At 38.0% G+C, this 17,858-nt stretch overlaps 1 protein-coding gene across 4 annotated transcripts in view; it reads left to right on the top strand.

The window, feature by feature from the left end:
* Nucleotides 1-17,858, top strand: part of AGTPBP1 (ATP/GTP binding carboxypeptidase 1) — a 201,717-nt gene that overhangs the window by 32,893 nt on the left and 150,966 nt on the right. For all 4 annotated transcript variants that reach the window (XM_023735793.1, XM_012556959.2, XM_023735795.1 and 1 more), the window contains exons 3-4: nt 9,003-9,127; nt 16,230-16,297. In XM_023735793.1, coding sequence (XP_023591561.1) covers nt 9,003-9,127; nt 16,230-16,297 — 193 coding nt within the window. The remainder of the gene's footprint in view (nt 1-9,002; nt 9,128-16,229; nt 16,298-17,858) is intronic.

Below are 17,858 nucleotides of genomic sequence, written 5' to 3'. Positions count from 1 at the left end.
GGATTGATTGTGGATCCAAGTAAAACGAAATCTTTTGACAACTTCAATCTTTTCTCCGTTTATGATGTTGCTTATTGGTCCAGTTGTGAGGATTTTTGTTTTCTTGATGTTGAGGTGCAATCCATACTGAAGGCTGTAGCTTTTTTTAGTTATTATTTAATTCTTCAAAACAGTATAAGTTAAATGATCTTATGATATAAATTAGGAAACTCTAAAGCAGATAATATGAGTATGTGAAACACCAAAATTGTAGCTAAGTCTCTAAGTAAGAAATGTTACTAGCTTTCCTCTATCCAGACTTCAACCCATAAAAGTTTTCCTCCTGTAGCCTCTTTATAGCATTCTTAAATTTCAACTCTACAAATTTAAAGAAAGTACAGAGATGATTTTACTATGGTAGAGTAGACTAACTTTTATATCCTTACTGATTTTCTGTCCACTTGCTCTATCAGTTACCAAGAGGGAGGTGTTAAAAATCTTTTACTATGATTGTGAATTTGTCTATTTCTTTTTCTGGTTCTGTTAGTTTTTGCCTCATGTATTTTGAAAATCTTTTATTAGACATATAAATATATAGGGTTATTAGATTTGTTCCCCATACTTTTAAACTATTTGGTTGCTATATTTAAAGTGAATTTCTAGTAGGCAGCATACCAGTGAGTATGTATTTATTCAATCTGACAATCTCTGCATTTGAATTGGGGTGTTTAAACATTTACATTTAATGTGATTATGGATTTGTTTGAGTTTAATTCAACCATCATGCTCTTCTTTTTAATTTTTTCCCATCTTTTCTTTGTTCCTTTTCCTTTTTTTCTGCCTTCTTTATATTAATTGAATAGTGTTTTATGATTTCTTTTTATATCCTGTGTTGGTTTATTATTTAACTTTGTTTTGTTAATTTAGCAGTCGCTTTAAGATTTATAGTATGCATCTTTGACTTATCACTGCCTTTTGATTTATCAAGTGACAGTTTGCCACTTCGTGTATGGTATAAGAATCTTACAATAGTATACTTCCATTTCTCCCCTTCTGGCCATTGTGTTAATGCATTTCATTTCTTTGTATGCTATGAACTCCATAATACGTTTTTATTATAAACAATCGATTAAATTTTAAAGAGTTTAAAATAAATAAAATAAAATATATTTATAAACATAGTTACTATTTCTAGTTTCTTCATTCCTTTTGTACATCTGTATTTCCATCTGGTATTATTTTCCTTCAGGGTGAAGATCTTTTGACATCCTTTTTTTTTTTCTTTATTGTACTTTAGACGAAGGTTTACAGAACAAACTAGCTTCTCATTAAGCAATTAGTACACATATTGTTTTGTGACGTTGGTTGACAACCACACCACCTGTCAACACTCTCCCCTTCTCGACCTTGAGCTCCCTATTACCAGCTTTCCTTTCCCCTCCTGCCTTCTTGTCCTTTTCCCTGGGCTGGTGTGCCCATTTAGTCTCATTTTGTTTTACGGGCCTGTCTAATCTTTCGCTGAAGGGTGAACTTCAGGAGTGACTTCCTTACCGAGCTATAAAGGTATCCAGGGGCCATATTCTTGGGCTTTCTGCAGTTTCTGTCAGAAGAGTAAGTCTGATCTTTTTTTTTTTTTTCTGAGTTAGAATTTTGTTCTGCATTTTTCTCCAGCTCTGTCTGGGACCCTCTATTGTGATTCCTGTCAAAGCAGTTGGTGATAGTAGCCGGGCACCATCTAGTTGTGCTGGACGCCGTCTGTTGGAGGCTGTAGTACTTGTGGTCCATTAGACATTTGAACTAATCTTTCCCTTGTGTCTTTGGTTTTCTTCATTTTCCCTTGCTCCAGATGGGGTGAGACCAGTGGAGTATCTTAGATGGCTGCTTACAAGCTTTTAAGACCCCAGATGCTACTCACCAAAGTAGAATATAGAACATTTTCTTTATAAATTATGTTATGCCAGTTGAGCTAGATATTCCCTGAGGCCATGGTCCCCACAGCCCTCAGTCGAGTAATTCAGTCCTTCAGGGAGTTAGATGTGTCTATGGAGCTTCCATGACCTTGTCTTGGTAAAGTTGTGCTGGCTTCCCCAGTATTGTGTACTATCTTAACCTTCACCAAAATTACCACTTATCTATTGTCTGTTTAGTGTTTTTCCATCCCCATCTTTATGCTGAGGTGAAAACCATACTGAAGGGTGTAGTTTTTGATCTTCATCATTCCTCAGTAAGTGCTTTAAATCCTCTTCACGTTGTGCAAGCAAAGTTGTGTCATCTGCATATCACAGGTTGTTAATGAGTCTTTCTCCAATCCTGAAGTCCAGTTCTTTGTATAGTACAGCTTCTCGGATTATTTGCTCAGTATACAGATTGAATAAGTATGGTGAAAGGATTCAACCCTGACGCACGCCGTTCCTGACTTTAGACCACACAGTATCCCCTTGTTCTGTTCAAACGACTGCCTCTTGGTCTTTGTATAGGTTCCTCATGAGCACAATTAAGTATTCTGGAATTCCCATTCTTCGCAATGTTATCCATAATTTGTCATGATCTATACAGTTGAATGCCTTTGCATAGTCCATAAAACACAGGTAAATATCTTTCTAGTATTCTCTGCTTTCAGCCAGGAGCTGTCTGACATCAGCAGTGATATCACTCGTTCCATGTCCTCTTCTGAATCCGGCTGGAACTTCTAGCAGTTCCCTGTTGATGTACTGCTGCAACTGCTTTTGAATGATCTTCAGCAAAATTTTATGTGTGGTTGATATTATTGATACTGTTCAATAATTTCCGCATTCTGGTGGATCACCTTTCTTTGGAAAACCTGTTGTCGTTGAGTTGATCCCAACTCATAGCAACCGTATAGGACAGAGTAGAACTGCCCCCTAGGGTTTCCAAGGAGTGGCTGGTGGATTTAAACTGTCAACCTTTTGGTTAGCAGATGAGCTCTTAAGTCAGGTGCACTTTATTCTTCATAGTGACATCTTTGCTTTTTAACACTTTAAAGAGGTATTCTCCAGCAGATTTGCCCAGTGCAATGCATTGTTTGATTTCTTGACTGCTGCTTCCATGGGCGTTGATTATGATCCAAGTAAAATGAAATCCTTGACAGTGTCAATATTTTCTCCGTTTATCGCGATGTTGCTTTTTGGTCCAGATGTGAGGATTTTTGTTTTCATTATGTTGAGGTGTAGTTCATAGTCAAAGCTGTAGTCTTTGTTCTTCATCATTAAATCCTTCAAGTCCTCTTAGATTTTTGCATGCGGGATTGTGTTATCTCCATATTGTAGGTTGTTAATGAGTCTTCCTACAATCCTGATGCCACTTTTTCTTCTTCATATATTCTGGCTTCTTGCATTATTTGCTCAGTATACGGATTGCATGAGTATGGTGAAAGGATGCAACCATGACCCACGTCTTTCCTGTTTTGAAACCACACAGTATCTCCTTGTTCTGTTAAAATGACTGCCTCTTTGTATATGTGCTGGGTCTACATTATGGTGTACGTACTGGGTCTGTGTTATGATCCGTAAAGATTACAGCCTTGGAAACCCTACAGGGCAGTTGTGCTCTGTCCTATAAGGTCAGTATGAGTTGGAATTGATTTGACAGCAGTGATTTTTTTTTTTTTTTGGTAGTCTTTTCCAGAGCCCTTCTCTTCACCTGGGGTGCTGTTTGTTATTTTATTAATTAATTAACAACTTCTCATTTACTTATACAGGATATTAAAAAAAAATGTATACCATGGGTGAAATTGACATTTTTTTTTTTTAAACTGTGGGTGTGTGGTAGTCAGTAATACAACTATTACTATAATCTGGTGTCATGCCTTGATTTGTATTCAGGCACCAGCACTTTACGCACCATTGTCTTTGGACTATCAGTGCAAATGTTAACACAGTGACAAAGGCAAATAGTGTGTTAGTATTTTTATGAAAATAGTTATTGACCCCACAGATTTTCTGGAAGGACCTCAGTGACCCTCAGAGTTTTGTAGGACATGCTTGAGAACTGCTGGCCTATGATAGTTTTGTCTTACCAGAAAGCTGGAAAGCTATTAAAGAGTAGGATCATATCAAAAGGACTCCTTTCAGGAGCCAACTTGAAAAAGACTCCCATTGATCAAAGATGGGACACTTCATGAATTAATAACTGCACTGGACAAAACATCCTATGTGTTTAAAACTGTGAGTTCATATTGATACATAAAACCAAAATACTTCATTGGTCACCTGGTGCAGGATTCTAGGAATTGTAGTAATTTTTCTGAAAACTGGTTAATATGTAAACTAAAAATCCAGTATTTAATTTGCCTTTCTTTGATGACTATACCTCGATAACCAAATAAGGCAGTGTTCTCTTTATGGAATTATCCTAGTTAACAAATGAAGAAGGACTGGAATGATAAGAGTATCTCAGTTTTTCAGTCACTAATGAAATAATGGATCTAGGCAATAGTCATTAGTGACTGCTTACATAACAAAAGAACAGCACTGTTATTACCAGACACTGTTTACCTCTTTATGGAAGATTACAATATCATCTATAAAGAATTCTTGTCAACAAGTCAAGCCTCAGTCAGATTAGGCCTTTATATCCAACTACCAGTTTTCAGAAAATACTAAGGATAGAGAAACATTAATGATGCCATGGATATGTAATTGGCAAAATCCAGAATGTTGGAATCTCTACAGGACAAAAAAACTAAGTTTCTTCAACAACAGATAAATTGCCAGGAAAGGAAAAAAAGAGGGCGATAAAGTTACAAATTAAAAGACCGATGTAATATGTAGACCTTGTTTGGTTTCTACAGACCAGCTATTAAGAAAATAACAAAGAGAATTTGATAAATTTAAACATAGACTAGATTTTGATAATAAAGAATTATTGTGATTGGTTTTAGTATGCTAGTAATATTGTAGGTACATATATATAGAGTACTACCGTTTTGTCAGATTGTCGTACTATAGTGGCTTGTGTGATGATAGAAGCTATGCCACCAGTATTTCGAATACCAGTAGGGTCACCTATGGTGGGCAGGTTTCAGTGGAGATTCCAGACTAAGACAGACTAGGAAGAAAGGCGTGGTGATGTACTTCTGAAAATTAGCCTTGGTAAACCTTATGGATGATAACAGAACATTTTCTGACTTGCTTGTTTTGGACATGTTATCAGGAGAGATCAGTCACTAGAGGAGGACATCATGTTTGGTGAAATGTAGAGGGCCAACGAGGATGTGGGAGACCCTCAGTGAGGTGGACTGGCACACTAGCTGCATTGGTGGACTCAAAACATGCTGTCAATTGTGAGGATGACTCAGAATCAGGCATTGTTGCGTTCTGTTTTATGTAAGGTCACCATGAGTTAGAGTCGACTTGGTGACAGCTAACAACAACTAACAGCAACATACATATGTTAGGTTATTGTGGTAAATTATGTATAACAAAATGTTTGCTGTTTTAACCATTGTTTTCATTGTGGTAAAATATATATTGCAAAAAATTTGCTGTTTTAGCCTGAAGATACAGTTTTGAGTATGGCAGACTCAGTTCTTGACCTCACAGAGCTCACGGGTTAATGGACTTCTGGGCTGTTTTGTTTGAATGAGGGGTGAATGTTGACTGGCTGAGGGAGGAGCGAGACTCTTGACTCCCAGGCGTCCTGGGATGGAGCTGGCACAGAGAGTAATGTGTTGAGAGTCTAGCACATTTGGAAATATTAAAAACCAGTTGATTCTGACTCATGGTGACCCCATGTGTATCAGAGTAGAGTTGCGCTCCATGGGGTTTTTTTTTTTTTTTTTTTAAATTGTACTTTAGGTGAAGGTTTACAGAACAAACTAGCTTCTCATTAAATAGTTAGTATACATATTGTTTTGTGACATTGGTTAATAACCCCATGACATGTCAACACTCTCCCTTCTTGACCTTGGGTTTCCTATTACCAGCATTCCTGTCCCTTCCTGCCTTCTAGTCCTTACCCCTGGGCTGCTGTGCCGTTTAGTCTCATTTTGTTTTATGGGCCTGTCTAATCTTTGGCTGAAGGGTGAACCTCAGGAGTGACTTCGTTACTGAGCTAAAAGGGTGTCCGGGGGCCATACTCTTGGGGTTTCTCCAGTCTCTGTCAAGCCAGTAAGTCTAGTCTTTTTTGTGAATTAGAGTTTTGTTCTACATTTTTCTCCAGCTCCGTCTGGGACCCTCTGTTGTGATCCCTGTCAGAGCAGTCAGTGGTGGTAGACGGGCGTCATCTAGTTGTACTGTACTCAGTCTGGTAGAGGTCATGGTAGTTGTGGTCTGTTAGTCCTTTGGTCTAATCTTTCCCCTGTATCTTTAGTTTTCTTCATTCTCCCTTCCTCCTGATGGGATGAGACCAGTGGAGTATCTTAGATGGCTGTTCCCAGGCTTTTAAGACCCCAGACGCTACTCAACAACTAGAATGTAGAACATTTTCTTTATAAACTATGTTATGCCAATTGAGCTAGATGTTCCCCGAGACTATGGTCCTTACTGCCTCCATAGGGTTTTTTTTTTTTTCTTTTTTCTTTTTTAACAGTTTCTACATGTACAATTTGGTGACGTTGGTTACATTCTTGAAGTTGTGCAGCCATTCTCACCCTCTTTTTCTGAATTGTTCCTTCCTCATTAATATAAACTAAACAACCCTAAAGTTCCTATCTAATCTTTTGAGTTGCTGTTGTCAATTTGATCCTGTATAGATAGTTGTTAAAAGAGTATGATGCTCAAGGCAGACCTTTTTTACTAGTTAAACCAAACTATATTTTAACCATTTTTAAGTGTTACTATGGATTGGATTTTGTCCCCTCAAAATTATATATTGTAAATCGTTACTCTTCTACCTGTGGATGTAACCCCATTTGAGAATAGGGATTTCTTTGTTATGTTAATGAGGCCAGATCAGTGTAGGGTGTGTCTTAAGCCAGTCTGCTTTTTGAGACATCGAAGAGCAGATCAGGCACAAATGGAGAAAGATTGATAACACATGGAGATCACTGAGGAGCCAAGGAAGAGAAGCTGAAAGAGACAAGGATTTTTTCTTGAAGCAAACAACGAAAGCCTTCCCCTAGAACTGTTGCCCTGAATTTGGACTTCTTGCCTCCTAAACTGTGAGAAAATAAATTTCTCTTCGTTAAAGCCACCCACTTGTGATATTTGTTACAGCAGTACTTAGAAACTAAGACAAATGTCTAGTCAGTGACATTAATTACATTCCCCATGTTGTGCAGCTATTGTTGTAGTTAGTTGCCAACTCATAGCAACTCCATGTGTGCAGAGTAGAATTGCTCCATAGGGTTTTCAAGGCTGTGACTTTTCAGAATCAGATTATCAGGCCTGTCTTCCGAGGCACCTCAGAGTGGGTTCAAACTGCCCAACTTTCTGCCTAATAGTTGAGCGCTTAACCTTTTACACCACCGGGGAACTTCATGCAACCATTACCACTATTTATTTTCAAATATTTTTCATTTCCATAAACAAACTCAGTACCCCTTAAGCAGTAACTTCCCCTTCTCCCCTACTCCCTGCCACTGATAGCTAGAAATATATTTGTCTCCATGCAGTTGCCTATTCTAGATATTTCATGTAAATGGGATTGTGTAGTATTTGTCAATGTTTTACTTATTTCACTCAGCATAATGGTTCCAGGGTGTATCCATGTTGTAGCATGTATCAGCATTTCATTTCTCTTTATGGCTGAATAATATTCCGTTGTATAGATACACCACATTTTGTTTATCCATTCATCTGTTGATGGAAACTTTGGTTGATACCATCTTATGGCTTTTGTGAATAGTGCTGCAGTGAACATTGGTGTACAAGTATTTGTTTAAGTTCTTACTTTCAGGTGTTTTGTGTGTATACCTAGGAGTGGAATTGCTATCATAGGTAATTCTATGCTTAACTTTTTGAGGTACCACTGAATACTTTTCCAAAGTGGCTGCCCCGTTTTATATTCCCATCAGCAGTGGGTAAGGGTTCCATGTAGTTATATATTTTTTAAAGAGTTCTTATATTATAAAGATGAATATTTGCAGAGGAAATGATCTCTCTGAGATTTGCTTCAAAAGTAACCAGGGGGTGTATGTGCTTGTAGGTGGGAATGTGTGAAACAAAATTGTCCATGAATTGATAAATTGTTGGAGCTGGGTGATGAGTACATGATGGTTTATTACATGATTTGTTTTCTCCTTTTGTTATTGTTTGGAATTTTCCATAATAAAATGTAAAAGTTTTTGCTTATTCTGATTTATGATAATGGTGTTCAGGAACCATTTCTTCCTCCTGCAACATTTAAAAAAAAATGTGTAAAAATTTAAATGCATAAGTTAATTTTGTCTCTTTAGAATTTTTTATTTAAAAAATTACAAAATATTTCCAGAGATCAAAAACAACAGTGAATGATATAATGAGTACCTGTGTACCAATCACCAAAGAAATAAAAAGTTAGAAACACAGTGTGTACTTTTGCCTAATAGTACGTTTCTCCCTCATCCCTCGAGGTAATTACTATTCTGACTTTGATGTTTTTTGTTCTCATGCATGTCTTTATAATTATGGGTAAAGAGGCAGATAGGTTTAAGGATGTGGTGATGGGAAGCTGAGTGTATTCTTATTGGATTTATAACTGTTATGAAGCAGGGCATTAACTAAGAATGGAATGGGGAAAGGGTAGGGGATGTTGGAGTTCTGAGAAGACCAGAGAAATTGTAAAGAGTCGTCTTGGAGAGCGGAAAGGCGAACTTTCAGGGCAGTGTAAGACTGCTAGGCAGGGTTAAATGCACATTTATGATTTATGGTTTTCTGAAGTAAAATGTGCTTCTCACATAAATTAATACAGTTTTAACAGTGTAAAGCTGTGGAACAGAGTAAATAAATGTGACTTAACCTTGTGTAAGTGCATAACGTTATTAGGAAGGTAGAGTTAAAAAAAATTTAAACAGTAATTTTTATAGTATTGACTTTACAATTGATAGTCAAATGTGTCCTAATGTAAAGTAACAAATTTTTTAGCCTTACCAATAGTTCTCGGATTGTGGGACTCCTGGCTCAGCTGGAGAAGATCAATACTGAATCTACAGAATCAGATACTGCCAGATATGTTACATCAAAAATTCTTCATCTGGCTCAAAGTCAGGGTAAGTTTTACTCTTTTCCTTGTTTTTGGAATGCTTTTTAAATTTTTAGAAAGTAGATGCTAAGAATGTCCAAAATTTTGATAAAATGGATGGTTTTCTGTAAAAATCGAACATTTTCAAATTGACTTAAAAAGTAGAAAACTACTACATAGTATCTTTGGAAGGAATTGATCTTCAAAGCATTTTCTTAAAAAATGATTATGATTTCACTTGCGTGATAATTTCATTATTCTGGAGGTTCAGGTCACTGAAATAAGACGTTTAATAAACATTTACTGTTTTTAGGAGCTCAGTGTCTATTAACTCTTCTTTGTGCTTGTAAACCAAACCAAACCCGTTGCTGTGGAGTCGATCCCTCTCATAGCAACTCTATAGGACAGAGTAAAACTGCCCCAAAGGGTTTCCAAGGTTGTAATCTTTCCTTCAGCAGACTGCCACATCTTTGTCCTGCAGAGCTGCTGGTAGGTTCTAACTACGGACCTTTCAGTTAGCAGCTTAGTGCTTAACCACTACGCCACCAAGGCACCTTTTGTGTTCATAGACTCTTTATTTTATTTTGCTAACTTCCTTATATACAGCTCATATGTTTTGTGGATAGTATTCAACACCCTAAAATGCGGGAAAGGTTCTAATAAATTGCATTTGTTTGTAGCAAAATGTTAAATACCTATACCTTTTAATTCAGAAAGTCATTATGTCCCTGTCTCAGTCAGGGTTCTGTAAAGAAACAGAACCAGTAAGATAGATGTCTGTATGTAGAAGGAGAGATTTATTTTGAGGAATTGGCTTATATGATTGTGGGAGCTGGCAGGTCCAAAATCCGTAGGTGGCGGCAGGCTGGAAATTCTGACAGTCTTGTGTCCCAAATTGGTAGGTCAGGTGGTGGGGGAGAGAGAGGGATTTTGGCAGAATGTCTGTTTATAATCTGAAAGTAGAATCATTCTCCCTTGAGAAACCTCCTGTTTCAATTTAAGGCCTTCAACTGATTGAGTCCCATCCATATTATGGAGGATAATCTGCTTTACTTAAGGCCAACCAATTTAAATGTTAATCACATATAAATACTTCATAGCAACATCTAGACTAGTATTTGACCAAATAACCGGGCATGGTAACCTAGCCAAGTTGTCACATAAAATTAACCATGACATTGGATTCTAGCTTTTAGAACTATGTGGTGCTTATAAACTAAGCTGGAAACCTTGGTGGCGTAGGGGTTATGAGCTATCACTGCTACTCAGAAGGTTGGCAGTTCGAATCCACCAGGCGCTCCTTGGAAACTCTATGGGGCAGTTCTACTCTGTTCTGTAGGATCGCTATGAGTTGGAATTGACTCAGTGGCAACGGGGTTTTTTTTTTTTTTTGAATAAACTAAGCTAGATGCACAAGGGTGTCATTTGTGCCAGTGTAGAGTTTAACGTGCCAGGTATATTCACTGAATTGCCTTATGAAAAACCTCCTCCTCCTCTCCAAAACACAAAATGCAAATTACCTAAACCTGTGAGTTATACTTTTTTACACTGCCCCCATCACTGTAGACTTCTCTCATCACAACCTGGAATCCCCTACCCTAGCATTTTACTGGAAATGCCCCCAACCACACTGCTATTGGAGACTGCCCCTGTCCCTGACACTTCTACCCACCACTGGTGGCCTACCCCCAAATAGTGCCCCCTGGTGTTGTGCAGTACAGTGACTCTGCTTATAATACCTTGGATTAGCCAACCAATACAGTACAGGTGGTCCCTGATTTATGACAGGGTTCCATTTCGATGACTCCGTTGTAAGTTGGTTCTGACTTAAGTTGAATACGTCATTTTTTTTTAAGGTTTCATTATTATTGCTTTATTATCAGTATCTTTATAAATCCAATCTTCGTCTTTGGAGGTTGTCATGAGAATGCTAACATCAGCAAATTACATGCTGCAACATTGTATGTAGTATATATTACTAATGATAAAATGTATCAAAAAAAAAAAGATGTTCATAAGCTTGGTTCGTAGTAACTTGAATGCTACATCATCGTAAGCCTGGTTCCTAGTAACTCATAAGTCGGAAACTACCCGTACAAGTTAAAACTGAAAGATTGTCCCATCATCATGTATAGGATAATCCAATTTGCTCTCCATTTAGTAGAGAAAGATTGTTGTTGTTGTTGTCAGGTGCTTTCGACTCTGTTCCAACTCATAGCGACCCTAGGTACAACAGAACGAAACACTGCCTGGTCTGGAGCCATCCTCACAGTCATTGCTGTGGTTGAGCTCATACTTGTAGCCACTGTGTCAGTCCATCTGATTGAGGGTCTTCCTCTTTTTCGCTGACCCTCTACTTTACCAAGCATGATGTCCTTTTCCAAAGACTGGTCCCTCCTGATAACATGTCCAAAGACCAAGCCTCGCCATCCTCGCTTCTAAGGAGCTGTCATGGATTGAATTGTGTCCCCCCAAAATATCTGTCAACTTGGCTGGGTCATGATTCCCAGTATTGTATAATTGTGTACCATTTTGTAATCAGATGTGATTTTCTTATGTAAACTTCCGTAAACTCAATCACTATGATCTAATAAGATGGATTATGCTGATGAGGTATAGAAGATTGGATAGTGTCTTAAGCCAATCTCTTTTGAGATGTAAAAGAGAGAAGCTAGCAGAGATACATGGGAACTTCATACCACCAAGAAAGCAGTGCCAGGAGCAGAGTGCATCCTTTGGATCTGAGGTTCCTGTGCTGAGATGCTCCCACACCAAGGGAAGCCTGATGCATCACAAGGACCTTTCTTCAGAGCCGACAGAGAGAGAAAGCCTTCTCGTGGTGCTGATGGCCTGAATTTGGACTTGTAGCCTACTGGACTATGAGAGAAAAAACTTCTCTTTGTTAAAGCCATGTACTTGTGGTATTTGTGTTATAGCAGCACTGGATGACTAAGACAGGAGCATTCTGGTTGTACTTCTTCCAAGACAGATTTGTTTGCTCTTCTGGCAGTCCATAATATATTCAGTATTCTTTGCTGTAAAAACGATGTGGAGGCAGTGTCTGACCTCCTCCAACCCCGCAAGGGGGAATGAGAACCAAGATGAACAGTGCAAGACTGACTCCTATGAGGTGGAGGCCAGACAAGCCTTCTCTTTCTGCCATTTTTACCAATTCTGACACCAACCGTCCCTCCCATGGCACTCTCTACTTCTCTGCTGGGTTCGATAATTCATTGCAGTGGCTACACAGAACTCACAGACCATACTCATGATTGTGAGGTTTATTAGGGAAGTAATAGTTTACAATCCAGGCTAAGGAACAATTCTTCCGTCAGGACAGTCTGTTCCTGGCCATGCTTGAAGGCATGCCTCTCCTTGGCCCTCAGTCTCAAAGGAACTCAGCTTTCTTGCTCTGTGGGCCAGGAAGCCCACTGCACCATCTCCTGTGGGTCTCTCCTTCCTTGGTGGTGGTGGGCTGTTCTCTTCTTTCCCTCCTCTGGGATGGTTCATTTCAAGCCTAGTGGGATGTCAAAACTAACGAATACCTTTGGTGACCCAGAATTATCATATCTGCACAGTCCCACCCAGTCACTTGGGTGGGAGTTACAAGACCATGGCTAGAAAGGCCACACAAAAGTGATCCATGGCACTGCATTTGCCAGCACCATAATTCAAAGGCATCAATTCTTCTTTGGTGTTGCTTATTCATTGTCTAGCTTTCACGTGCGTATGAGACAGTTGTAAATACTATGGCTTGGGTCAGGTGCACCTTAGTCCTCAAAGTGACATCTTAGCTTTTTAACACTTTAAAGAGGTCTTTGCAGCAGATTTGCCCGATGCAATGCATCTTTTGATTTCTTGACTTCTGCTTCCATTGGCGTTGATTGTGGATCCAAGTAGAATGAAATCCTTGACAACTTCGATATTTCTCCATTTATCATGATGTTGCACATAGAAACTAAAAGTTAACAATGAAGTGTTTTGTTTTCTCCAATTATTGTTCTCTTAACTCGATGGCAATGGGTTTAGTTTTAGAGAAAGATTAGGAATTTATAATTCAAAGAAGAAGAAATGCAAATGTCCAATAAACATGCAGAAAGGTTCTTTACCTCCTTAAAAGTCATCAAATGAAAACAACAGAGATATTTTTCACTTATCAAATTGACAGAAATTAGAGAGAATGACAACATCCCGTGTAGTCGAGGGCATGGAAAGTAGGGTATCCTCATATATTGTTGGTGCAATAATTATTATAAACTTTGGAGGAAATAATATGGTAATATTTATTAAAATTAAAAGTACACATGCTATTTGAAGGCATTTCCATTTTCAGAAATTTATTTGTCTGAAATATGTCAAATTTGTATATGAAAGAATGTCTGGGGATGTGTATTGCAGCATTGTTTATAATATCAAAGATCAAGAAACAACCTGAATATCCATCACTGAGAGTCATTGAATATATTTTGATACAGCCTAACTGTGGAACTTTATAGCCATGATATGCAACTATTACAAATAATAAAATGGAACTGAATGAATTGACTTTGGGGTCTGAATTTAGTATATTAAGTAAAAAGCCATTTTCTTTGGTTCATATACCTGTGTATGTATGGCCCCATTTTTGTACAGAGTAAACCATTATATGTGCAATGTTCGTATGTTGTTGTTAGCTGCTGTTGAGTCAGCCCCTGACTCATGGCAACCCCGTTTGTTACGGAGTAGAACCGTTCCATAGGGTTTTCTTGGCTGTTGTCTTTACATAAGCAGATTGCCAGGCTTTTTCTTCTCTGGAGCTGCTGGGTGGGTTTAAACCGCCTGTCTTTTGGTTAGCAGCTGTTTACAGACCACTTGCACCATTTATATAATGTTTGTATAAGCAGGTTGAAAAAAAAAAAAAGAAAAGATGTGTATAATTTTTAGCAGTAGTTCTATCAATGGAATAGGAATGGAGAGGAATAAGGTAAACTCCTAATTTTACTTCAGACACTTTTGTACTTTTAGAATTATTGCAACATGGAATAATCAATATTTAATAAATGTTAACTATTAATAGTTCATAAATATTAACTATTAATATTTAATAAATAATAATATTTAAATGATTAAAAAAGGAAACCCTGCAATATACCTTATTCACACAGTTGAAACTTATAAATTCCCAGAATTTGCCCCTTGGATGCATTACATTTTCTGTCTTTAATATTGTACTACTTATTTGCAGTGTGCATGGTACTTTTTGTAATTTGCCCTTATTTTTTCCTTAGAATCATTTATTTTAATTATCCATTTCACATAAATTGTCCAATTTGTTAGCATACCATTATTGTTAATATTCTCTTACAATCCTTTTAATTTCTGTAGGGTAGGAAGTCACGTGTCCCCCTTCCATTCCTGATTTTGGTCATTTGTGCCCTTTCTCTCTCTCTGTTTCTTTGGCTTGTCTAGCTCAGTGGATTTCAACCAGGGGTGATTTTGTCCTTCCCTTGGGGTCATTTGGCAATGTTTGCAGACTTTCTTTGGTTGTCAAAAGTTGGGGAGGGGTTGCTACTGGTATCTAGTGGATAGAGACCAGGGATGCTGCTAAACATTCTATAATGCATAGGACAGCCACCCACAAGAACGGCCCAAAATGTCAGCAGTGCTGGGATTGCGCATGTGCTCAGCCTCTGTGTCAGTCAGAAATGTGTCGTCGGCTTGGCCTCTCTCTGCTCTTCCCTGCTTGTGCAGACAGCCTTAGAGCCAGTCATAGACATGCAGAGCTTATCAAGCCCCTCTGTGTCTGTCTCTTTTCCAGAATTTCCCTGTTAAATTTCTGGCTAATCTGCTGTATGTCCCAATCAGGACCACCACTTCAGTGGCTTTTGCCTGTTCGCTTACTTCTGAGATTGCCGCTTTTCCTGATGTTGCAGTGTGGTGTGGGTTTTTCGCCTTCTGCTCCAAATCAAGTGAACTCCCTCTTTCAGTGAAAGTTTCAGCTGCTGGTTTCATGGTCTACCCCCACCCTGTAAAAACTACCTTACAAACTAAGCCACCTTGGGGGAGAGGGGTGGGGAATGGGAGCAGCCACAGATTCCCACTCTTCTTACCTGACGTTCAGGAGTTTTTCATGAATAAATGCTTCTCATTTTGTTGATTTTCAGAGCCCTGAAATGGTTGTTTTCGACAGTTTTGTCTTGCTTTATGGAGAAAGGACTTGCCAGCCTTTTCCCTTTCCAACACTAGAAGTTGAAAATCTGTATTAAATATATATCTAGTTTATGAAATCTAAATAGCTCTGAAGAATAGGCAAACGTTTCTAAACAAATTAACCACCACTAGGAAGGTTTTACATTCTGTAATTCACTTATCAAATTCCACTGGTAAGAGTATACTTTTAATTTCTAATATTGGTGAGTGTATGAGGGGACAGTACTTTTCCATACTATTGATGGAATGTTAATTATAACAGTCTACTTGAAGACCAGTTTGGCAATATTTAGTAAAGTTAAAATACAGATAGATCCTTTGATATGTTTACAGTTTTATTTCTAGATATTTAAGAGAAATATTCATATACGTAAACCAAAACCAAACCCACTGCTGTTGAGTCGATTCTGACTCATAGCGACCCTATAGGACAGAGTAGAACTGCCCTATAGGGTTTTCAAGGCTGTAAATCTTTATGGAAGCAGATTGCCACATCTTTCTCCCGAGGAGCAGCTGGTGGGTTCCAACTGCCGACATTTTTGGTTAGCAGCCGAGCGCTTTAACGCTGCACCACTAGGGCTCCTTTCATATATGCAAAACCAAAAAAACCCAAACCCGTTGCCGTTGAGTCGATTTCGACTCATAAAGACCCTATAGGACAGAGTAGAACTGTCCCATAGGGTTCCCAAGGAGTGGTTGATGGATTTGAACTGCTGACCTTTTGGTTAGCGGCTGAGCTCTTAACCACTGTGACATCTGGGCTCCATATATGCAAAAGAGGACATTATTAGCAACGTCAGTGGTAGGAACATCCAGGGACCAATTTAGAATATTTACTGGACCAATGGAAAGTTGTTGATTCTGTATTAGTTACATGATTATAAAACTGTATGCTTTTTTTTGCTTTCATGCTTTAGAATAAAACTTTTTCTACTTTTCAGAAAAAACAAGAAAAGAAATGACAGCCAAAGGTTCTACAGGAATGGAAGTTCTGCTGTCAACATTAGAGGTAAATCATGAACAGGCTTTAATTATGCAACTAATAATACTAAGTAATACTGAAGAGAAAAGAATATACATGATATATAAAATTTTTATCTTGGAGGTAAAGCCAGCTAATGAAAATTTGTTTTATGTTTTAAACTATCATTTAGAATGGTGGTATAAATGTTATAATATGTAGTAGGTGAATAAGTATATTTCTCTATGATTATAATGGTGAGCATAAATTTTAATCTTAACATGTTATTCTAATTGGTAATAGAAAATAAAGCTCTAGTGGTAAATAAACCATTAGTTTAAAACAAATGATTGAATTGAGAGTTATCATTTATTGTATTATGTTAGCTGATACACATTCATTTGTCCATATCTGCATATGTTGGTTGAAATAACTATTATGTTGATGATAATTAAATTTCTATGCCAATGTAAAAGTTCTGGATGGGCTACCAGGATGCATTCAGAATCAGGATTAAGCACACGGAGTGAATTCATGTTCTTCTATAGGAAGTCTTAGCATCACAATGGTCATTTCTCCCTAAGTTGATTTGTCAGTTTAAAGCAATCTCAATAACACCAGTAACAGTTTTGTTTCTGAAGTCCAAATGGGAAAAAAACTAAGCAAGAATAAGTACATTTATAAAAAACAAGAGATCTGAGAAAAGACTAAACCCCAAACCAAAAACCAAACATGTTGCTGTTGAGTCCATTCCAACTCATAGCAACCCTATAGGATAGAGTAGAACTGCTGCATAGGGTTTCCAAGGAGCGGCTGGTGGATTCGAACTGCTGACCTTTTTTGTTAGCAGCCAAAGTCTTAACCACTGCGCCACCAGGGCTCTGAGAAAGTACTAGGCCTACCAAGTATCAAACCATATTATAAAGCTTCAGTAGATAAAATAGTTTAGAAATTGTGCATGGGCAGACAGACTTCAGCGTAATTGAAGAGAAAGTCGAAAACTAAGTTAAAATACTTAATGAGGATTTAGTACTATTTGATAAAGGTAGCGTGGTGCATCAGTGGGGAGTGGAGGGATTATTTAATAAATGAAGTTGGGACAAATTGGTGGCTACCTGGGAAAGCATAGATTTGGATCCTTTTCACATTCTCCACCAAAATAAATTCCACGTCAAGCAAAAATTTAAACACAAAAATAAAATCGTAAAAGTACTAGAGGAAGCAATGGGAGAAATTTTAAAATATTCTCACAACAGGGAAGGCTTTTCTAAGTCTGAAAAAAAAAACAGGAGCTATGAAATAAATTTCTTTTTTTTTATTGTTGTAGTTTAAATGAAGTTTACATTTCCAGTTAGTCTCCGATGCAAAATTTTATACATACATTGTAATGTGACCCTAATTGCTCACCCCATTCTGCGACAGCACACTCCTCCTTTCTGTCCCTGATTCCCCATGTCCAATCAACCAGCTCCTAACCCTCTCTGCCTTCCTGTCTCACCTCTGGACAGAAGCCTCCCCTTTGGTCTCTTGTATCTACTTGAGCTAAGAGGCACACTCCTCACGAGTATCACTTTATGTCCCACAGTCCAGTCCAATCCCTGTCTGAAGA

The sequence above is a fragment of the Trichechus manatus genome, unplaced genomic scaffold (assembly GCF_000243295.1).
Source record: "Trichechus manatus latirostris isolate Lorelei unplaced genomic scaffold, TriManLat1.0 scaffold00082, whole genome shotgun sequence".
Lineage (NCBI taxonomy): Eukaryota > Metazoa > Chordata > Mammalia > Sirenia > Trichechidae > Trichechus > Trichechus manatus.
This window is presented reverse-complemented; position numbering and strand designations above follow the sequence as displayed.